This window comes from Lampris incognitus, chromosome 1 (assembly GCF_029633865.1).
Source record: "Lampris incognitus isolate fLamInc1 chromosome 1, fLamInc1.hap2, whole genome shotgun sequence".
Taxonomy (NCBI): Eukaryota; Metazoa; Chordata; class Actinopteri; order Lampriformes; family Lampridae; genus Lampris; species Lampris incognitus.
Window position 1 is genome coordinate 28,739,622 of NC_079211.1, and position 23,277 is coordinate 28,762,898.

General features: G+C 44.7%; 2 protein-coding genes across 6 annotated transcripts in view; one reads left to right on the forward strand and one right to left on the reverse strand.

The window, feature by feature from the left end:
• The first annotated feature begins 285 nt into the window (after positions 1 to 285).
• On the forward strand, positions 286 to 13,843 carry mospd1 (motile sperm domain containing 1). 2 transcript variants are annotated; one of them, XM_056286292.1, is made up of 6 exons: positions 286 to 830; positions 1,876 to 2,179; positions 2,316 to 2,391; positions 2,693 to 2,925; positions 12,786 to 12,947; positions 13,110 to 13,843. In XM_056286292.1, exons 2-6 carry the CDS (start codon positions 2,023 to 2,025, stop codon positions 13,139 to 13,141), a joined length of 660 nt encoding a protein of 219 aa, XP_056142267.1. In that variant the 5' UTR covers positions 286 to 830; positions 1,876 to 2,022; the 3' UTR covers positions 13,142 to 13,843. The 2 variants fall into 2 exon arrangements, with proteins under 2 accessions (XP_056142267.1, XP_056142274.1); XM_056286299.1 differs by having other exon boundaries at positions 1,901 to 2,179.
• A 193-nt stretch (positions 13,844 to 14,036) lies between these two features.
• The window catches only part of LOC130114044 (hypoxanthine-guanine phosphoribosyltransferase), a 41,523-nt gene continuing 32,282 nt past the window's right edge, over positions 14,037 to 23,277 (reverse strand). For all 4 annotated transcript variants that reach the window (XM_056282211.1, XM_056282136.1, XM_056281896.1 and 1 more), the window contains exons 9-10: positions 18,855 to 18,951; positions 14,037 to 16,168 (exon numbers count right to left, since the gene is read on the reverse strand). In XM_056282211.1, coding sequence (XP_056138186.1) covers positions 16,033 to 16,168; positions 18,855 to 18,951 — 233 coding nt within the window. In that variant the 3' untranslated portion in view covers positions 14,037 to 16,032. The remainder of the gene's footprint in view (positions 16,169 to 18,854; positions 18,952 to 23,277) is intronic.

Sequence of the window (23,277 nt, forward strand, 5' to 3'; positions counted from 1 at the left end):
TTGATGTCCTCTACTTCTTGCCCCGATGATAAATCATCTGGAAGCAATTCGTACGAAAATAACACGGATAACTCAAAACCCCATCCCTATACCGTTCGATCTCCCTGTCTGCTTCTCGTACAGTCTCCAGTAATCCGTGGGGGTTGGGAATCATGATAACACCATATGAAGGCACCCTAATCAAAATCACATTTTCCCGTACTTTCTCTGTCACCCTATAAAATAGGCGGAGATCCAGGTTTGTGTTGGAGGTTGAACTCCGGTAATCACTAGACGTGTTTACTTGAGGTTTAAGTCCCCCCACCACCACCCATTTGACAGGCCCTTGCTCCCACCATCTGCGTGTTTTTACGACCATGCACAAACTGACAAATCGCTGTGATGTGACTTGATCTGCTAACGATTTTACACATTTATCACGTGCGATAACTCAGTCAAGTGAAAAATGTCTTGATTTTCGTTTTTTAATAGTTGTCTGGCATTTAACCATTCAACGATTTAACCGATTGATGGAGAACAAAACGATACAGGCGCCACGGGCTGTGAAGTCCTGCGGGTCGTAAAAAAAAACAACTCAAGTCCACCGCGATTCCCCCGCAAGCGTTTTTGTTACGATTCATATTGATCAAAACTACATATTGGCGTCCATATTGATGACGTCACGAACCTACTCCGGCGGAATTCCTTCATCCTCCAATATCCCAGCAGCCACCGCGCCGTCTGCGTCGTAATATTGACAAAGAAAACGGCGAGAGAAACGAAAACAGGGTGGGATAAGCGAAAGACACTTGCGATACCCTGAGATAAACCCGTGTATTGACAACACCAAGGTAAGTCTTTAACTGTCTCGCTACTCCTGCGATATAAAATCAGTCTGTTGTAACTTTGACAGTGTCGGTGCTCATCAAACGTGTGACAGTGACTGGGTTTTGTTCGCAGGCTAATGCTAGCTAACGTCAACACTGTTGTCCAACGTTAACACTGTTGTCCAACGTTAGCTTTACAGTCAGACGGAATAATTCTGTTCCTTTCGTGTCACTCAGACGGGTCAAAGACAGGATATCGGTACCGTGCTCCAGGGCTTATTGGTCTATTTATTACTAATATGTGACTCAAGTGTCCCCTGTAGTTGTTTACTTGATAAATAAGTTGGTCACAACCCTCATTGTGTTATTGTCATATGTATGTCGTGCTCTTGCGCTGTCACTGTATATTGTCCTGCTGCGGTGTCAAAAAAAAATCCACCTGGGATCAATACACTGTCTGTCTGTCCTAGCGAGCCTGGCTGTATTCACGTGGTCCAAGATGCAGGTACAAAAGCGCCATGCGATCTTAATAGTGCCATTTAATCTGCGACGTCCGCTATATGTTCATTTGAAGTTACGCTTTCTGTTGGATGGGGCTAAGTCCTCTATGTTAGTTGAATAACACGAGTAGAAGAATGTTTCCACCGCTATTAAATTGTCTTCGGAGAACAAAACTGCTGTGCCGCCACGCGTCTGGTTCCCCCGAAGTAAACACACACACACACACACACACACACACACACACACACACACACACACACACACACACACACACGTGTTGAGCAGCGTGGAGTTCACTGAACTCTTGCCCTGCTTCTATGGTGACTCTTTCCTAGATTTATCCAAGAGCGTGGTCTTTCAATGTGAGAGCGTGACTTATTGATTTCACGTCCAGGTTTTGTAACACTTTCCCTCAAAACCCTTCCCTCGCACTTCGCCATATGCTTCACTCTTGCCGTGGATGTGAAAGGTATATTGGTGCTGTCCCCCCCCCCCCCCAGTGCAAGTGGATCGACGAGTAGATATGGGGTCAAGCCCTCTTGCCTTTGGCTTCTTTTCTTTAATGTAGCCCCACATCATGTCATGGCCCTAAGGAACTGAGAGCGGGAAGTGCCGTTTCCACCCGAGGGAGTTGACGCATCCGTGGAGTTCCTGAGCGGTGGGGGGCCCCAGCCAGACAGTGAACGGGAAGAGGAGGAGAGCTCAGCTGGAGCCAATGCAGCAGCCGCAGAGTCGACAGCCTGAGCTGGTGGAAGGAAGCCTTCCCGTGTTCGTGTTCCCTACTGAGCTTGTGTTCTACGCAGACAATCAGACATCTCACAAGCAGGTGCTCACCCTCTACAACCCTTATGAGTTCGCCCTCAAGTTCAAAGGTTAGCAGGAGCAGCGAGACACATTGTACAATTGCTATTGTTGTTGTTTTTTTTTTTTTTTTTACAAATTTAAGTCAGTGTCATCCTTTATTATGAGTGGAGACTTTCCACTATTCATTGTTTTGTTCTCTGTCAGTGCTGTGCACCGCGCCAAACAAATATACCGTTGTGGATTCAACCGGAGCTGTAAAACCACAGTGTTGCGTGGACATGTGAGTAGTCGTCACATGCAAATTCAACTTGTCTGTACCTCTTCACTGTTATTGCAACATGTGGTCCTGAATACATTTTAGTTTCCTGTATTTGTTTTTATTTGCCAAATGATAATAATGGAGTAACACTGAATGGGATTTCAAATGTTCATGTCAGGTTGATTAAATGGGAAACAATTCCAGATTTTTTTCCTTTGCCCTTTCCTTATCCTGTATTGTTTGTGTTGCAAGTTTTTTTTGTTTTTTTTTTAAACAGGGATAAACAGCATGCCCTTTTAAACTGTCTGTCTATGTATCTCAGAGTGATAAGACACAGAGATGTGCGGGCCTGCCACTATGGTGTGTATGATAAGTTCCGGCTGCAGGTGTCCGAGCAGAGCCAGCGGAAAGCTCTGGGCCGCAAAGAGGTGACCGCCACGTTGCGTCCCTCTGCTTCACAGGAGCCCGTCAGCCCCCGGGCCCAAGAGGAGGAACGCAGAATGAAAGAGCAGCTTGCCGACAGCATCTTCTTTGAACAGACTGCGTTTCAGACAGGTAGGGCAAACAACGGTACTTGAAACATGCAGCGCCACTAGATGGCGGCATACGCCACTGCTGAGGCAATGAATACGGGGACCTTGTATGGTCCTTGTTTTTGTTGAGATTGTCGTTCCCAATATTTCATACGCTGTTGTTTGAATAGGTACGTACCTGAGGACATTTTGGATGTGTAGGGCTATTCTTCATATTTTGCAAGAGAACATATTGTAACATGCACAGATAAGTAGATACATTAGCCGTTGGCTAACGGGTCAGACCCTTTAGTCGAGAGGTTAACGCAGTCGCTCGCGGTGCGGAATACACGAGTTCGCGTCCCGGCTGTGACTGTCTTGCCGGGCTGCCCCCTGAATTCACTACATTGGTGTCAGAAGTGGGATGCGTGCGGATGCGCTTCCTGAAGGAGGGGGGTAGTGTAACGTGCATGGATAAGTAGACAGTCGACCGGTTAACGTTGTCACCCGTGGTGCAGGAGATACGGGTTCGCGCCCCGGCTGCGGCAGTTCCTGTGGTTGCCCCCCGAATTCACTACATTGGTGTCAGAGGTGGGATGCGTGCGGACGCGCTTCCCGAAGGAGGGGGGTAGTGTAATGTGCACGGATAAGTAGACACGTTAGCCGTTGGCTAATGGGTCAGACCCGTTAGTGGACTGGTTAACGTTGTCACCTGTGGTGCGGGAAATCTGGGTTCACGTCCGGGATGCGGCGATTCCCGAGCTGCTCCCCGAATTTGCTACAATATAAACAGCTTTTTTTCTTAGATAAATACTTAATGTTAACTGCAAAACAACTATTGGTAGATCAATGGTGGCTAGCCAGCCCGCTGATTCCATGTAATGGTAAGTAACAAATAACACTATCCTAGTTTTACCTGGCTATCATAAGTTAAAGGGACAGTTCACCCCAAAATCAAAAATACACGTTTTCCCTCTTACCTGTAGTGTGCTAGTTATCCATCTAGATCGTGTTGGTGCAAGTTGCTGAGTTTTGGAGATATCGGCTGTAAAGATATCTACCTTCTCTCAAATACAATGGAACCGGATGGCACTTGGCCAAAAAAGACATTTGAAAAATTCAACAGCAGTGTCTCTTTCCATAAATCATGATCTGGTTACCCAAGATAATCCACAGACCTTGTTGTGAGCAGTTTCATGTAGGTTTAGTTCGGTCCAACAAAATAGTTCTTACATGAAACTGCTCACAACAAGGTCTGTGGATTATCTCGAGTAACTGGGTCATGATTTCAGGAAAGAGATAATACTGTTGAGTTTTTCAAACGTTTTTTTTTTGGCACTTTGAGCAACACAAACCAAGTGCCACCCAGTTCCATTGTATTCGAGAGAATGCAGACGTCTCTACGGCTGATATCTCCAAAATTCGGCAACTCACACCAAAATGATCTAGATGGATAAATAGCACACTACAGGTAAGAGGAAAAATATGTACTTTTGATTTTGGGGTGAACTGTCCCTTTTAAGACTTCAGGTACATTTTTGCACGTTTTAAATGATAAGTGACAAACCAATGCAATCCAGGAAGAGATGGCATTTGTTGTTTAAGATTCAAAGGTTTATTTGGCACATACTTAATGTACAAGTACTGTAATGAAGGTCTGCTAACTCGGACTGTAACTGTAGCTGGTTGGGAGTATGTGACCACTGTGGTGCATCGGCAAGAATGCGAAGATGTTATCTTCAAAGATGTTTATTGACAAGTAGGGTGTGTTATTTTTCTGAACACACATGAACAAAACAGGTCTTTCGGGGGACAGGAGAAAATTATAATCAGACTCTTCTTTAACTTCTACGGTAATCCTTAGGTTGGTGGCTTTTGGTCTGTCACTTAAACAGGTCCGACACTCTCGTAGAAGTTAAAGGAAAGTTCCGCCCCACAACAGGAGGTGGTACCAATAGTGATCTACACACACACTCATTTGGAACCTTTGTAACAGCCGCCCCTAAATTTGCACTGTCAAATTTGCTGTCCCTGAGAAGGACTGGTGGTCTCTGGTGCTGTCTCAGGTATGGCAGGAAGTAGGACTAGACGGGCAACTGGCCGGGTGTAGTTCCTGGTATTCACCTGAATCTCTGCTGTCCTGATCCTCCTATCGGCGCCTGGGATGACTGTGGTGATGTGGCTTAACAGATCAGACTCCGGGTACACCACCTGAGGCAACGAGGGGTCAGGCCGCCCCATCAAAAGCATGTTCGGTGTTATTGGGTCCGGGTCTGCGACATCACTGGATACATGCCCCATCAGTACTGTACACAGAACTTCTTCTGTTACAGTCTGGATCGTAGCATACAGGGCAGCTTTGATCGATTTAATTTCCCTCTCCCATATACCACCGAAGTGAGGCACACTTGGAGGGTTGCACACAAATTTGGCCTGATGTTTAGCCAGCTCTGACTTTAGAATGGGGTGCAAAGCCTTAAACGAGTCATGGAGCTCTCTCTCACCTCCTTTGAAGTTTGTGCCCTGGTTCGATAGAAGCTCCGCTGGTTTTCCTCTGCATGAGTTGAATTGGTGGAGCGCCATTAGGAATGAATCCTGGCCCAGACTACTCAGGACATCTATGTGAACAGCATGGGTGGTGAGGCACTTGGAATAGTACGCCCCAACGCTTCTCATTACGCCGTCCAACTCTAACCATGAAAGGCCCGAAGCAATCCATGCCTTTAGAGAAGAATGGTGATTTCAACAACTGCTTTACAGCCTCTCTTCTGCGGAGGATCCAGTACTTTCAATGGTGTTCTGCGAAGAGTCGCTGTGAGCCGGAATGACGGAGATCTCGGTCAGCATCCTGAATGATGAGTTTGGTCACCTGGTGGGCCATGTCCAAGACTATGGGGTGAATGGTCTCTGGCTCCAGCAGGTCACAATGAGGCAGTCTACAACCTGGATCAGCTTCAGTTGGTTGTCATATTCAGGAGCTAGGGTGATCTAATGGCTGGTGGAGGGTACAGGTTTTTTGTCTGACAGGTGCTGGAGATCCTTGGTGAAACAGTCTGTCTAGGCTTGTCTCAGCAGGTCTCTTTCAGCTTCTTGATAGTCTTTTGCAACTGGAGTGGACTGGTTACGTGCCACCCCGTGACATGACCGCACAACAGCCTCTACCATGTCCCTGAAACATGTAAACTGGCTGGCATCGATTAGGTGAGGAAGAGGAGCAGTGGTGATGGAGCCGCTGAAGGCAGCCTTACACAGCTTGGTGCCATCCAAAGGCTCAGCCTCTGGCTTGGTAGGCCAGCACTGAGGCGACAGGCACAAGAATGCCAGGCCATGGCTCCACCGGTTCTTCTCAACCAGCTCCCTTAGGGTCTTCCCACGGGTAATGTCTTTTGCGGGATTGTGTGCAGAGTCCACGTACCTCCAGGCTTGAGCTTCAGTCCGCTCTTGGATCTCAGCGACTCTGGTGCCCACAAACACCTTAAATCGGCAGGAGTCTGACTGGAGCCATGCGAAAACCGTAGTGGAGTCTGTCCAGAGCACCACATCGTGAAGCTACAGGGTGAGTTCATGCTGCAACAGCGCTGCCAACTGGGCATCAGTCAGCGCCGCACATAACTTCAATCGGGCATCGACTGTTGGCACTTGGGGGCCACTCTCAACCATGCTGTCAGGAAAGCTACCTCCACCTTCCTGCCTGGGCCCTTGGTGCACAGTTACGCAACTGAGCTGTAGGCCTTATCCGAGGCGTCACAGAATATGTGGAGGCTTCTGGCAGAGCTGAGGTGATCCAAACAGGAGCTTGTGTAGCACCATGGCAAGATGATCTCTGGAAGGTGTTGCAGCTCATCTTCCCAGGTAAGCCACGCCTTAAGGTTGTCATCTGTCAGAGACAGGTCGTCCCATTCTCTTTGTCCTACAGGTGCTGCACAATGACTTTGGCCTGCGTGGTGAAGGGGACGAGGAGGCCCAGTGGATCATAAAGCTTTGCCAGTGTGCGGTAGATGGTTCTCATAGTCAGTGTGGGGCAGTCAGTGAGGTGACACTTGTAGCCAAGAGTGTCCGAGGCACAAAGCCATCAGAGTCAAAGTGCGAACTCCTGTGGATCTGCCATTGACTCTGTGAACCATAACTCACTATTGTTGAGATCTCGCCTCCTTCGGCAGGTAACTGATGACTTCTGGGACGTTGCTTGTCCACTGGCACAGCTCAAACCCACCAGTGGCTAACAGTGTCTTAAATTTGTCAACCAGCTGCCTGGCTGCTGTGGGGAAGGAGAGGCTTTGTGAGTGGTTATCCACATAGAAGTACTGCTCGATGGTCACCTGGACATCCTCCTCTGGCTGGCTGTGATCGGCCACATAGTTCTGTAGTGCAAACACTGCACAGCACGGGCTACATGTGGTTCCAAAAGGGAGGACGTACCACTCATAGATGTTGGGAGGCACCTCTCTGTTCAGGTCTCTCCACAAGAAACGGAGCAGGGACCTATCTTCTGGCAGCAACCCGACCTGGTGGAACATGCCTTTAATATCCCTATTTATGGCAACGACATGCTCCCTGAATCTCAACAGAACACCTAGTAGGCTGGAGGTCAAAGTGGGGCCTGGTAGTAGCAGCTCATTCAAGTTATGGCCCTTGTGTGTGAAGGAACAGTTGAATACAATCCTGTTTTTTCCATTGTGACTCACCATGTGGTGAGGGATAAACTAGGACTCTGTTGTCTCCCTCAGCTCCTCCTCTGCTATCTTCTTTACATACCCAGCCTGTTCCAGTTTCGAGATCTCTTCCCCATAGTCTGATGCTCATCCTGGGTCTTCCATCAGGTGTCTTTCAGTGCTCCGCCGATTTGCCAGTACAGTGTCCTTGGGGGTATGGAGGCATATTCTTCACACACAGCAAGGGGGTAGCGTAACGATGCACTCCGTCTACATCCACCCTCACTGTTCTAGTTTCCAGCATATGCACGGCTTCTTGATCTTGCCGTGATCGTGTCACCATCCCTTCACTCCTGTATGGCAATACGTCCATTTGCCATAACTTCTCCACACAATGAAGGAGCTCCTTAGAGGGTGACTGTATGGCTATATGCAGACACTGCTGTGGCTGGAGCTGCTAGCGGACAACTCTGGCGGGCCCCTGGATGGTCCAGCCCAACCGGGTCTTCACAGCAGCTGGTCCTCCAGGAGGTCCCAGATGGAACAGCTCTACTGAGGTAATTTGATGGGTGTAGTCAGACCCAATGAGGACCATGGGATGGACGCGATCCAGTGTTTGCAGGGGGAGGCCTTTCAGGTGCTTATATTCGCGCTGGAGCATCTTAATGGGTTGTGAGTGCTCCGCCAGTCCAAGCTAATAGGCAGTGAAGGCCCTCTGGATTTTGAAAGTCTTTTGGGGGTGACTGGCAGGAGAAATAGAAAAGGAGATGGACATACCATTTTAGAACTCAAGGCAAGGTGCTCTGGCTCCCCTTGAATTTTTAGCTCCTTAGCAGCGGCCGGAAGGAAGATGGTCCGCTCTGATCCATCATCTAGTATTGCGTAGGTCTCCATGGCCTGCTCTCCATTATGTAGCACAACTTTGGCCACCTTCAGGAGCATGTGACTGCAACCAGACTTTCTGTCCAGGTAAAGCACTTCATTGGCAGCACTCACTAGGCATGAGGTGTTCTCTGGGTTTGGCTTAGTGTTGAGGTCATGGAGAGCCTCCATATGTCTGCCGTCACATCTTTTACACCGGGCCTTCAGTCTGCACTGTGCGGCCTGCTGAGAGCAGCTACAATGCCAGCACCGTCTGTTATTCTTGACCCATGCACTCTGCTGCTCAGTGGTAAGCTGGCTGAAATTAGTGCACTGGTTCAGGTAGTGCTGGTCATTGACGCAGTACCGGCACAACAGGACAACTTTACTTTGTGGACTGGCCCTGGTGAATGAAGACTCTGGGACGGCAAGGCCGTCTGAAGTCTGTTCAGCCCCATTGAGGACTGTGGTTGGCCTACCGGCCTTTGAGTCCTTCCACCTCTCCTTTACCCCTGTGCTCTCTTCACCCCCTCTGTGCTGAGCTTCGTAACCATATTCTTGAATCTTCAGCTGAAACTCCAGCCAGTCGGTGAAGTCTAGCAGAGTAGGGATACGGACATGGAAGGGGTACAAATACCTCATAAACTCAGCCCACATGTCTTGTGGGAGCTTGGACATCAGCCTGGTGACAGAGGAAGCACACTGAAGCTCAATATGGCCTCCCAGCTGGTCGAGCATGCCCACCAAGGCTCTGACTCTGAGGGCAAATCTTTTAAAAGCAGCTGTGTCATGGTTACGGATGTTAGGTGCCTCCATTAGGTCTGCGATGCGCCTTAATGCCAGCTGGTGGGTTGCCCATAATGCTCTGCTAAAGAGGCCATGGTGTCTGTATAGGGCTGGGTGGAGTTTGTATACGAGTCTGCAATGAGCAGTGCGTCTTCAAATTTCAGGTGGTCTACCAGGATCTGATATTTAAACCTTTCCGTCGCGTCCCTAGGGAGAAGGTTCTCCAGGGAGATCTTCAGCCTGGCAAACTCACGCGGGTCCCCCCTACTGAAGTCTGGGATGGTGGATTTAGGGCCCCGATATACACTTTGTCTGTTGGCTGGAGTGGAAGTCCTCATGTATCTGGTCATCAAGGGGGCCTAGCAGTGGGGTTAATGGAGAAGGTGATTTATGTGAGCAGACTAGTAGCTCTGTCAGATGGTGTGACCTCTCCACAAGACCTGATACAACCGACTCGGCATAAGGCTCAAAGTTTTTAGACGTCGGTTGGCTGAGTGGCTGCTCTGGAGTCATCCCCATCCTCCTGAGGCATGCAGTCAGCTCCGCCACTAGATCTGTGGGCAGTGTGATAGTGGAGGGCTGAGGTTTCGTGTCCTCTGCCACGGGGGGGGGGGGTGGCCAGTCTCCATCCTTTTTTTTTGCTGACAGCATGCACAGGCACTGATGAAAAGTGGGCAATGGCCTGTGGTGCTGGGCCTGGAGGACTGAAAGCAGCAGCGTGCACTGCTGACTGAGCGAGTGGGCTGCGCACCATGGAGGAGGGTGGAAGAAGAAGTGATAGATCTGGCCCTCAACTTCTATTAGGCTGCCTTTGCATCTCATTCATGGTGAGTCGCAGTGCTTCCAGTATTGCAGGTGAAGCCTCTGGCATGTCTTGGGGAGACGGTGGGTCTGGGGTGCTTTTGTGCTGGGGTCTTGAGTACACTGACTCCCTGGGATACTTTGGACGGGTACCACCCACTGGACTCCACTTATCAAAGGGCAGGGCGTGAGAGGTAGCATCTCAGCGATCCTCTCGATACTGTGGTAGTACTCCTGCCTCTGTTAGGGGCACTGGACTGAAAGCACTGCAGCAGCAGCAAGGGGAGGTCTCTCGACGGCAGGCAGGGAGATGTCATAATCAGCGACCCAGACTGGTGGACTTATCTGACATCTGGGTCGGGTATCAGCCGGCTGCGTTGCTTCACTTCGATTATATAGAAACATCTTTACTCTCCACAGTGGTGACGTCATCCAACTCGAAGGACCAAATGTAATGAAGGTTTGCTAACTCGGACTGTAACCATAGCTGGTTGGGAGTATGTGACCACTGTGGTGCATTGGCAAGAATGCAAAGATGTTATCTTCAAAAATGTTTATTGACAAGTAGGCGTGTGTTATTTTTCTGGACACACACGAACACAACAGGTCTTTCGGGGGACAGGAGAAGATTATAATCAGACTCTCCCTTAACTTCCACGGTAATCCTTAGGTCGCTGGCTTTTGGTCTGTCACTTAAACAGGTTCGACACTCTTGTAGAAGTTAAAGGAAAGTTCCGCCCCACAACGGGAGGCGGTACCAATGGTGATCTACACACACACCCATTTGGAATCTTTATAACAAGTACAGTGAGCAGTGAAATGCTTTTTTGGCAAACTCCGAACTGTGCAACAAGTAGAGGTAGAACAACAAATAGGTAGGAATAAAATTTAGATGTTAAAAATTAAAAAGTTTAAAATGTGGGGAGTACACAGAAGGTATACTCGTGATATTTATCGATACAAATATGCAAATGTACAAATGTTCAAAAGTCTGTATGAAGGAAAGTGTCAGTAGTAACAGTTTTTAGTAATGTATATACAGTATAAGTTGTTAATGTTATTATTTGGTGTTTAGTGCCCTTATGGCCTGTAGAAAGGGTAATGTAGTGCTACATAATGACAACATCGACTGTTGTTCTAGGTGTCTATGGCAACATTTGCATTGAAACTGTCTTCTGGTGCTTTTTGCCAGAATTGAGTCCTGCCTTTTGTTCAGAATATCATGGAACTAGTTTTATACTTCTAAAACCTGAAACTCACAGAAAGTTGAATCAGTTCATATGGATACAATGTTTATTGAGATAAACGTTTCATTAATGTCAGTGACCTCTTCAGTCTCAACTGACATCAGGTATCCCCACCCTGATAAACAATACAGTGGCATAACGACCCAAACCAATGATCAGTTTCATATGCAAATTATCGTGTCCGTTAACTAGAGTTTCAATGGCAATGTGTACTATTCACAAGAGGATTTGGGAATGGTTACAACTTTCTTAGACTGTGAAATTGCAATTGGTGATGGGGGACATTTAATTGTTGATGCTTACGTAGTACTTACGGTTTGACTCTCATCATCCACTGGAGCACAAACTAGGAGTCATCAGGACGCTGTACCACCGAGCTAACAACGTCCCCACCGACACAGCGACCGGGGAAGGGGCGAAATCCCAAATCAAACAGGTCCTGGTTAAGTGTGGTTATTCTAACTGGGCATTTGTCAAAGCCAGGAAGACACCCAGTGCACCAGCCGATTGAAGAGAACAGAAGGACAACAGCTGTCTAAGCATAAACCAGTGGTGACTGCGAATATCGCGGGAGTGCAAGAACAGTTGAGATGCATATTTTCCGAACACTGCGTCTCAGTTGCTTTCAAATCCCAAAACACTATGCGCCCGAAATTGGTCCACCCCAGGGATCGGGTCCCCCACACAAAAAGAGCAATATAGTGTACACTGTTCAGTGCCAGGAGGATTGCCGTGAATTGTACATTGGGGAAACCAAACAGATGCTGGCCAGGAGGATGACACAACACAGAAGAGCTAATGCGTCATACCAAGACTCCGCAGTCTACAGACCAATGGCATTTTCAAGGATGAGGATGTGCGCCTCCTTGAGAGGAAGGAACACTGGTTTGAATGGGGAGTCAAAGAGGCCATCTGTGTGAAGAGGGATGGATGGATTGCATTGTATAGGGAACGACCATCCCTGAACCGGGGGGGGGGGGGCTAAGAGTACATCTGTCACCATCTTACAATGCTGTGATTGCAACCATTCCCAAATCCTCTGTGAATAGTACACATGGCCATTGTAACTCTAGTTAATGGTCACAGCAATTTGCATATGAAACCGATCATTGGTTTCGGTCATTACGCAACTGTATTGTTTATAAGGGTGGGGATACCTGTAGTCTGTTGAGACTGAAGAGGTCACTTAAATGAGTGATGAAATGTTTCTCTTTCAATAAACATTGTCCCCAGATGAACTGATTCAACTTAGTGTGATTTTCTTACCTGGATTATTGAGCATGCATCAAGACAAAACCTGAAACATTTTCTTACATTCTTAATTAAACAAAACATTTTCTTTTGTAACATTCATCAAACCTTAACTTGTTCATTTTTCTGTGTCTAGTGCAAGATGCTGTCTATCTTGCAGGTCTGATTTTGCGTTTTCGAAAAAATTGTATGATCCATACAATTTTTGTATGTGTATAATTTTTCTCTTAAGTCATGAATGGTGATTTCCCATGGTTTGGGACATAACCGCTAACAGCAGTGTCTCGTGAATTTGTGTTTGGCAGAGAGTCGGCCTGCTTCTGGAGGGCCTAGTTTGTTGACGGTGCTGCTTGGGCTGATTTGTATGGCCGCCCTGATGCTCCCAACCCTGGGGGAGCAAGAATCTACCGTGCCTGTCTACCTCCACTTAAGTGTTAACAAGAAACTTGTAGCTGCTTATGTTCTTGGTAAGTAAGTAGAACTTTTGCAATGAGTTTTACTAATGGAAAGGATTGGGGTTCTCCTTGCTCCACAATAAGCCATATTCATTCTTCTTTACGAAATCTATCAGTTGCGTTGCTGAATGTGTTCGTGATGAATCATTCAATTTCATGTCTTTGCCTCTCAAGGTCTTCTTACAATGGTCATCCTACGTACATGAAGTGCCCTGGGCTTGGAGAGAGAATGGTAGATCTAGGATTCAAAGGATGAAGAGAACACTGTCACACTCAAAGCTCTGACCCGCTCCATTGGGCAGTGTTGACAAGAGGAGAGTAGGGTGATGTTATCTGGTGAACCCACCCACTCTCCGAAGCGTACATTTTAATGTGATTATTTTCAAATATATATTTAAATATCTATCATTACTATGTTGAATTGAAGCAAACAATTGAGACCCCATTATAGGGGTCAAAGGATTGGTTTCGGTGAGAAGGGCTGCCCTTGAGAGGGGGCCCGTGAAGAGATAAGGACGTTTGATTTAAAATGTTGTATGGCATCATATTAACTTGAATCCATCTGTACTTCCATTGCCATTAAGTAAAGGATTATAGTAAACTTGAATACCATAGTGTGAATGGTGTTTAAAGAAAACATGACGCATGTGTAAAAAGCCATTAAAATTTTGTTACGGTCTTCACTTGTAACCAATGTAGTATTGTCTAATTAAAGCTTTTTTTTAAAGGTAGTGTAGACTCATGACTAAATGCAGTGCACTGCATGTATGGCTACGTCTGAATGAGTATTGTTAAGCAGTAATGACATTTACATGCTACTAAATGAAAGTCTTATAAAAAGACAGTTTACATGGATTAAATCAATGCTGCAAAGTGCCCCAAATATTTAATAAAGGCTCAAACATCTGTATTGCATTAGATACATGTGTGCGTCTGTGTATATGACAATTTTATTTGAGAAATCGGTCATCCTAGAAAGGGGACATTATCAGCTTTAATAATTAACCAGTGCATTCTCACTGCTTGGCAGACAGCTATTTTAATGCTCTTAACTTGGTTCTTGGATGAACTGCTCAACATTAATGAACTCTTTGTGCTTTCTGCAAGAGATGTTTGGCTGTTTGATACCTTCCATGATCTACCAAATTTTCTAATTAGGAATTTTGAGTTTTGGTGGTAGTGAAGGGAGCCCAGTTTTAATGGTGACAGGATGGTAAGAACAATTCTCTCATACAGAATAGTTTAACTAGCAGCTGTATTTATTAAAGATCATTAGTGCGGTCTTCATCTTGCATAAATTTGTGGGATGCTGCACCATAGCAAGGTCAAAATTAAGTTTAATAAGTAAGCCGGTAACCATGATTTTTAAAAAGTTATACTATTAAAGGTATTTTATAAATGTATTTAGTCCAGATGTTCTGTTATGATGGTGATCATGAAGGACATAAGCATAAGATGATGGTCATCTTTGGTGATTTATAGCCTTCCGATTAGACGCAGTACAGTTTGTCCATTTGACACAACATGGAAAAAAAAGTCAAAAGATAGGACAAGAGGATTTGATTGCTTTTTCTGTCTTATTAATGTAAAGAAAAGACATTTGCTTCATTAACTGCAAATGCACTGTTTTCTTCAAAAAAAGAAAAAGGTGGAACACTTTCATAAAAATGATTTACAATCACTCCCTTGCTTTTACATATAGATGAAAGGCTGAAGGGCTTTAGACATACTTATGACCTCCACTGGGGACAACCACCATTAAATTAGCAACAATCAATCTTGGGTGCAAAACACAATCTGGGCCTCGCCAACACACCGCAGCATCATCTCTGAAGAGAAATAACTGAAGCCTTGTGTAATTTTCACTCATTCCTGCATACATCACATTTGTTATTGCAGGATAAAACTCTTGGATCAAACTCGCTTACAAATTTAACCACAGCAGAAACTGCAGCCTCTTTACAAATGTAATGGCACCATTTTGTTTTGTAGCATGCTCCACCAATTCAAAACTGGTAACATTTCAAGTGAACGACAACACAAAGTTCCTTTTTTTTTATTGGTAATATAAAGCTATCACTGTCTTTTTTTTTTAAATATGCTTTTCAATAAACAGGAAACTTGTGCCAGAAAGCATTTGAGAAAGAAAGCTGAATGCACATTAACTACTCTGCATGTCCACAGTATTTATCCTGACAGGAACACAGGATTCAGAATAAGCTCAATAGTGTTCAAATCCCAACAGTGGTGACCACACTCACACTCTCCATGTAATATTCTGCTTGGCGAGTCTTTTGCCCAGACAAAGAACAATGAAAATGCAGCAAGTCAAAGATGAGCTGGCTTATGGGCAACAGGTAGAGTTTTCCACCACAGTTCACAGACTAGAGTAAATAGAATATCCGCTGAAAGCGCAATTTCTACAGTAAAATGGTGAGGTAATCACCATGTCTGAACCCTGGATGTAATTAATTTTCTCTCATCTACTCCTTTATAAAAGAAAATGTTTGCTGTTGAAGCCCTTTGCCTGCATTCACCTCACAGCCAATTACCAAATTAGAACTATATTTAACATGGTTAATATGTACATACTTACAAAACAAAGCAAGAAAACAATAAGTTAAAGTTAAATCAAACTGTGAACATACAAAGGCCCGTGGACATTAGGTTTCCGGCACAAAACAGGGCACTCTAACACATCCACACAGTCAATTTTTTGTCCAGTGCTCAATGTCTCTCCAGTAAAGGGTATACTGGTGTGATACGTTTGTAGGATAGACACATAAACACAGTATCACCATGGGGGCTAAAGCACCATAAAGGATCCACAACTAGCAGCTGGTGCTTGTCTTCAGTCCTCCCCCATATTACTTGGCTTACCAGTGCCTCTACGTACAAACCAAAAATCCATGGCTTTTCGTTTCCTTTAACTCAGACATAACCTAGACCCTCCAAAATGCAGCAAAGAAAACAGCCTATTAAAAGCAAGATGGAAAATATTCCTAACTAACGCTAGGTGATGGAGAGTTGGAGGGTCTGAGAAGGAAACTCCTTTTGTGCCAATTTTTGTCCTATAGCGTCTCCTGCAATCCCTCATTCACTTTGGGGATAGGTCCTGGAGGGAGGTGAAGGGTGAAATGCTGGAAGAAGGCGAGACTCCCTCCATCTTTCCTGGGGAGCCCGTGGATGAGCCTACACTGCTAAGGCTGCCATCCAGCAAATCTGGGGAGTGACTGAAAAGAGAGCCAAGATACTGTGACAAGCAGTCTTCTGGTGAATAAGGTACAACATCAACGTCTCTAGTAATAAAAATCTCCCTTGTGATTCCAAGATCCCAAATTGATGTCCTAACACTGAATTTTAAGCAACCATCCAGAAATGGATGCAGACAAATGGTCTAATGCTGGTATATTTTAATCAATATGCTGGTATATTTTAATCAATAGCCAATTCACAAAGCTCCAAATAGTGAAATTTATTTTTTTGCTTTTTTTTTTAAAATTTTGCGATACTCTATTGGTTTTGTACAGAGGAGACTAAATAGATGAACCCCACCGGAGGATTTTGACCTTCCTGTGAAAAAGACCAACAAAGAAACAGCTAATGCCCAGAATGTTTCTATTACCAAATGTACATTTAAACTGTCTTGATGGGAGACCAGTGTGGTGTGTGTCCTTTGATATCAGAATCGCTATTAAACTTACTTATCTGAACTCTAAACATACATCACATCCAACACACTCTCAAACAAACTGTCTCGCTCTCTCGCCTTCTGTCGCCGATGCTTTATGGATGTGGCAAGAGAGGACATGCAGGTGGCTGGTGTGACAGAGGAAGAAGCAGAAGACAGGAAGAGATGGAAACAGATGATCCGCTGTGGCGACCCCTAACAGGAGCAGCCGAAAGTAGTAGTAGTAGTATACTCTATTGATCTGCAAAGCGAAATCCTTCTCTGCATTTAACCCACCCTAGCTGTGTAGCTCGGCGCAGTGGGCAGCCTCCGTGCAGCACCCAGGGACCAACTCCAGTTTGTCTTGCCATGCCTCGGTCAGGGGCACAGACAGGCGTACTAACCCAAACATTCCATGTCTTTTTGATGGTGAAGGAAACCAGAGCACCTGGAGAAAACCCACCGCAGACATGGGGAGAACATGCAAACTCCACACAGAGGACGACCTGGGATGACCCCCAAGGTTGGACAACCCCGGGGTTCAAACCCAGGACCTTCTTGCTGTGAGGTGACAGCGCTAATCACTGCGCCACCATGCCGCACTCTAGTGTACTCTAAACTCCAGTACTGTACTCTGAACACTATTGTAGCTGCTCATTTCATGGTAGTAAAAGTATCTTTACTAACAAACCACACATCAATTGCTAAAACTAAGTTAAACTATGACCGCGAAAAGTGGGACCAGGGTTTGAACCTCTTTTGTGGGGTGAAATAATTTTCACAACAAATAGCCACATCAGCCTTATTTTAAAATAAAAGATTTATCTTGTTATTTTGAAATGCTGCTTAATTGTGAGGTGCAGGATCCTGCACCTATTAGTTTTGGACCACCTGTGTTTTTGGCACCTATGTGTGAGGATAGTAAGTATCCTTACATATACATTATTATTATTACATTATATATGTACACGGTTCGCAGTAAGCAAAATCATTTTTTTTATGCTTTGTTATATTCCAGGTGATGAACCTTTTGATAATGAAAACGCATCTGTAAACAAACAGTTTCAGTCCCAAGTAAACATGCAGCAACGGAAATTCAATGTGGGTGTTGTGATGGCCAAAAGGCAACTGTAATTCTTCACCTTTTCTTTTTACTTGTCTGAAAGTGTATAAACTTTGCTCGTAAATAATATGGTAGCCCACTCTGGTTAACGGGGGATTGTCGTTGCATTGTAATTTTTTTATGTAGGCATATAGCCTGGGCATTTGTGCAGCATGGTTGTAATGAATTGACGGCATTCAAAGGCAACAGTATAGAATCAAACCCCATGATTAGTCGTTTAATAACATTAAAGCTATGCCTGTATCATGAAAATACAACACCACTGTGGTGTCTAAGGCGTGTGCTGTGCAGACGTCATGACACGTTCAAGGATCTTCTCTTACAGACCACTCATTATCATCTCCCCCTATCAGGGACCTCATGATTTAGAAAAAAATATGAACGGCAGAACTTTGATCTGCACATAAACAAAAATATGCTACTTCATGTGGTTATGGCTCTGTTATATGATTTGAAGCTTTCTCAACTTCTATTTGACATGCCCTCATCATATCCACATCAGTGTTGGGTAGCCAGGTCCTGGAATTAATCAGCCCTACATGCATTGTGGGTTTTTGTCATTTGTTGTATGTTTATGATGGCGACCATTATAGCGTTAATTGCATATCTCAATGGTAAGCCCTTTGCAAGCATTACTCTGTTTTACTGCTGGCTTAATTTGGTTTTGCAACCCCCCATTATTTGTTCTGTTCTGTTCTGTTCTGTTTTGTTCAATGGTGGGTAAAGTGTTGACCAAAAATTTAATTTTGAACAATCTCTGGGTATTTGAGTGGTCAAGCAATTATGCAGTTACAAGTGTCAACATTAAGTGTGAGCAAATTAAACAAAAATGGCGTCTTCACGATTGTAGCCTAAAGTATTGATACACAAAATAATGATAATTCATACCAACAGCCGATAAAGAGTTTCACTGAGACTGAAAAGAATTTGTGTGGCATCAACTCTGGCTTTCTATGAATTTACAAGATGTAGCTCGTGTCAACGATATTATCTCATCAAGGTGGTAGAGGATGATAACAGGTGAGGTACTAAACCCTTTAAGAGAGTCCAGACCTAAAAGCAGTTGGCAAAATTTTGTGCATTTGACTGCTTTTCCAGCAGGTTTCCTTTCTTCTCATTGCCTTACCAAGAACCAAGATCTGACAGGTGGGGGACATCGGAGGACAACATGTTGGTGGTACCCTGGAAGAGCCGCTTAGGTTGGCTCTCGGTCTCCATCTCCCCTGCAGTGAAAAGGGATAATGCCATAAAAAAACAAAAAAAACAATCCAGCAACCAGGAATCTGTCAATCCACATTGTCTATGTAAATTCCATAAAAATAGATAAGTGCAATAAGTTTTGTTTGATTTGTCTAACCAATTAATTTATGAAAGAATATGCAAGTAACACCTGCCTTACTGCTTATGACCCATCTTTTCAAATGTTAGTTTTGAAAACTGGAGTTTATGCATTTGTCCCCAGATAGCTGGCATTAGTGCTACAGCACCTTTTTAAAGCTACAGTCTGAAGGTTGTCATTTTGTCTAACCCACTTAAACCAATGATAACTACATTAGTGTTTGACCGTTCTAAAATTCCAGAAATACTTTTGAAAAGAATGGTTTTGTTGGCAATTTTCCTAGCCTCGCACAACCAGCCTACATCTTGTCAACTCAGTTTTTTCGCTATATTAGTTTACAAAGGATCCATTGAGAATTGATGGATTTCCGATGGCTGGTTCGGGTAGGACCCTCAGACCTCCCTTTCCCAGAAAGGGAGGTCTGAGGGTCCTACCCGGGGGGGGGGGGTTCAAACCTTGTTTTCTGCATTTTGGCTGCATTTTAAGTTTGAACTGGCAACATAATAAGACCAGTGTAATCATACACAAAGCAAGACCGGTGGAGAGTTGTAGGTATGGTATCAGTTGAGGCGGAGGCTACACTACATAGATGATATTGCAGTGCTGTAATTTACCCAATGTCAGCGCTGGATCATGACTGCATCATGGGTACTTGGTGGAATGACTTTTGTAAACTCATTGAAATGGGGGGGGGGGGTTAAGTTAAAAAGAATTTCAAGACATTTTATCTTGAAACTATGGACCATAAAATTTGCTTACATGCTGTAACAAAACAAGCTTAGTAGGTTTGTAGGGAGTGTAAGTTCGTAGTCTCAGTGCTGCTGTATTTTGATTTTTTCCATCTTTTTCTCTCCAGTTGTATCCGGCCAATTACCCCACTCTTCCGAGCCTTCCCGGTCTGTGCTCCATCCCCTATACTGAACCGGGGGAGGGCTACAGACTACCACATGTCCCCTCCGACACACGCGGAGTCGCCAGCCGCTTCTTTTCACCTGACAGTGAGGAGTTTTACCAGGGGGACTTAGCATGTGAGAGAATCACGCTCTTCCTCCCAGTTCCTCCTCGAATAGGCGCCCCCACCGACCAGAGGAGGCGTTAGTGCAACGACCAGGACCCATACCCACATCCGGCTTCCCATCCACAGACACGGCCAATTGTGTCCCCCGCATTGGTAGGCAACGGAATAGGCCGCCACACTACCCGGACGCCCTGCTGCATTTTTTTAAAGTATGCCTTGCATCTTTTATTTCATTCTGAGACACTTTTTATGGGAAAACAACAGACAAAAGCCATTTTATTATTAAGCATGGAATCTAATTAAGACATTGAAACAAATCTTTGATAAAAGCATAAAAACAGAATGAAAGCAAAGACAAAATGCAAACTTTGAAAAATGCTGCAGTGCTGAGCCACAAAACAAGCCCAACGTAGGCTACATAAAGTGCATGTGAACATTTGTTTCAGCATGCAAGAGAGCAGCTTGACTCTCGGGTGAATTTGCCAGGAAGATCACCAAATATGAAAGGAAACCAGTTTCATTGTACCAGTGAGTACCAGCCCACTTCAAGCACTAATGTCAGCTGAAATGAATGCCCCCCACCATTTGCTCCCCAATCCCCCCCAGTCTGGTGTCTTACTCTACAGCGCCAGGGACATTTCCAGGATTTGAGGGCTTCGGGGCTTAGCCTGCACTTCTATTGGGGGGATTCTCTCCCGGAATTTTTTTTTTAAATAAACAAGCTCTATTTTGATACTTTTTCATGCACTCTGGCACCTTATTTACATTCAAAGTACATGTCTAAATCATTGAAAAATTGAAATGTGTACCTCAAAAACTGTTGTATACTCTCCAGATTAATTATGAATTGTGATGTTAAAAATATTAGTAGTTGTTAGTAATTAGCATTAGTATTGAGTAGAAGCAGAATACCTCACAACTGCTATCATTAAACATTTATTGACAGGCTACAGTACCAGACTAGAGAAAAAAAATTAAATGTATTTATGTTAACATTAGTTTATTGGAATATTAAATTTTCTTACACACACACACACACGGAGTTATTTTGACAGGCTGTTTATGTTACAAAGACTATCGGACATTCACACACATTACGTTTTTTTTGTCAGGCTTCACATAGGCTTAAATGTAAAATTATATTCGGGGCTACACTCAACACGTTCAGGCTTAAGCCCCGGCAAAATGACCTAGCGACGCCGATGCCCAGTGCACCAACCATCCTCTGAACGCCCACTGGGTGGTACCGCCCCCGTTGAGTAAACCCAAATCTAAATCCCCATAGTTCACCAATTTGCTCTCAACTCATATTAACGACAGCTTTTCTAGATCTATATCAAGAGCGACATCTGAGCTCATGAGATAAAGAGATAGCTGGGCAAGGTTACACCTTTCTCACTGCCAAACAAACTACATGGGTGAATCTGATTTTTGGACACTGATGTGATATCTATTGGTAAATGTGTTCTATTTGCTTGGTCAGCCATGTCTACTGGTAAGCCAATATAACCTTGCTTCTTCAGCAAAGTCGCACATATTTGGCTACTGTGGGGAAGATGAAGAACACCGTGTGTCACATCATTTCCCACTGATTAAGTCCTATTACAGAGTAACCAAATGAGCAACCACAGAAGCATTTGATTTACTCATGAAATTACCATTGTCTCAAATATGCCGGGGATAAAAACTAATGAAAATATTTTGTTGGATGCAAATCTACAGAATTGTAGTTTCATATTTGGTGATGTTCCACTTGTGTACCATTCATGCAGCTCGTCGCCTATTGGCATATCTATATTCTTCTTTTTTTTTCCTCCCCAGTTGTACTTGGCCAATTACCCCACTCTTCCAAGTAGTCCCGGTTACTGCTCCACCCCCTCTGCTGATCCGGGGAGGGCTGCAAACTACCACATGCCTCCTCCGATATATGTGGAGTCACCAGCCGCTTCTTTTCACCTGACAGTGAGGAGTTTCACCAGGGTGACGTAGTGCATGGGAGGATCACGCTATTCCCCCCAGTTCCCCCTTCCCCCTGAACAGGCACCCCGACTGACTAGAGAAGGCGCCAGTGCAGCAACCAGGACACATACCCACATCTGGCTTCCCACCTACAGACATGGCCAATTGTTTCTGTACGGACGCCTGAACAAGCTGTAGGTAACACAGGTATTCGATCCGGTAATCCCCGTGTTGGTAGGCAACGGAATAGACTGCCACACCACCCGGAAGCCCCAAAACATATCAATATTCTTGACAATTTTAGTGAAAGCTACCGATTTAAGTGTCATGACATTAATACCCTTAAACCCCACTATGGTACACAGTGAGTGACTAAAGCCCCCCCCCCCCACACACACACACACACTGTGCAATATCGGCACTCTTAAGGCTGTCTCAGACAAAATTTCCCCGATATGAGCCAATTGTTCATTGTGAGTAGTGGTCGGCTGTCTCAAGGTGTTCAGTGTAACAGAGTTAAAGAAAGCCGACAGAGCCATTGCAGACTCTGACAGTCAGAATATTTCAGCCATCACTGCCTAGCGTGGCAGGAGACATTAACATTTACAGCCACAATACCATTCTGGTGAGTGACCACAGAAGAAAATGACAACATTGTAATGACTGTGCTTAACAAAGATCACGCTGCTCAGAACGTCTCTTTTTGTGTGTGTGTACTGCTGTGGGGGAATCAACAAGAGTCCCCCACAACAGTACACACTAGGCTAAGATAATTTAGCACAAAGATAATTTTGCCTATCCACTAGGCTAAATTAACTTTGTGCAGACAGTCACATGAAAACTATCAGGAGAAATTCAAGCTTACTTTGGAGAATTGCCAACCCATGTTGTCTCTTCTTTCTAGGTTTTTCTTGAGGCAAAAAAAAAAAAAAAGTCGCCATGCATTGCCCCATCTGTATGTTTTTTCTGTGAGATAATTTTAAAATGTCCCTGGGATAGCATTGTCTTTTCTGGGAAGGTGCAGTTGACTTGCTGTTGGCCAACATGGGTTGTAGCCTCACTGCTCGTACAATGTGACATTGTCTTCAAGTATTTCAAATTTACTTAAAATTTGTTTTAATAATTATGATCACCTGGAATTTGGGCGCTGATGAAATCTGCATTATTTCTTTAGTTTATGGTTTAAAATGTTTTCAAGTAGTTAGGATCAACAGCCAACTGTACATTTCCAAA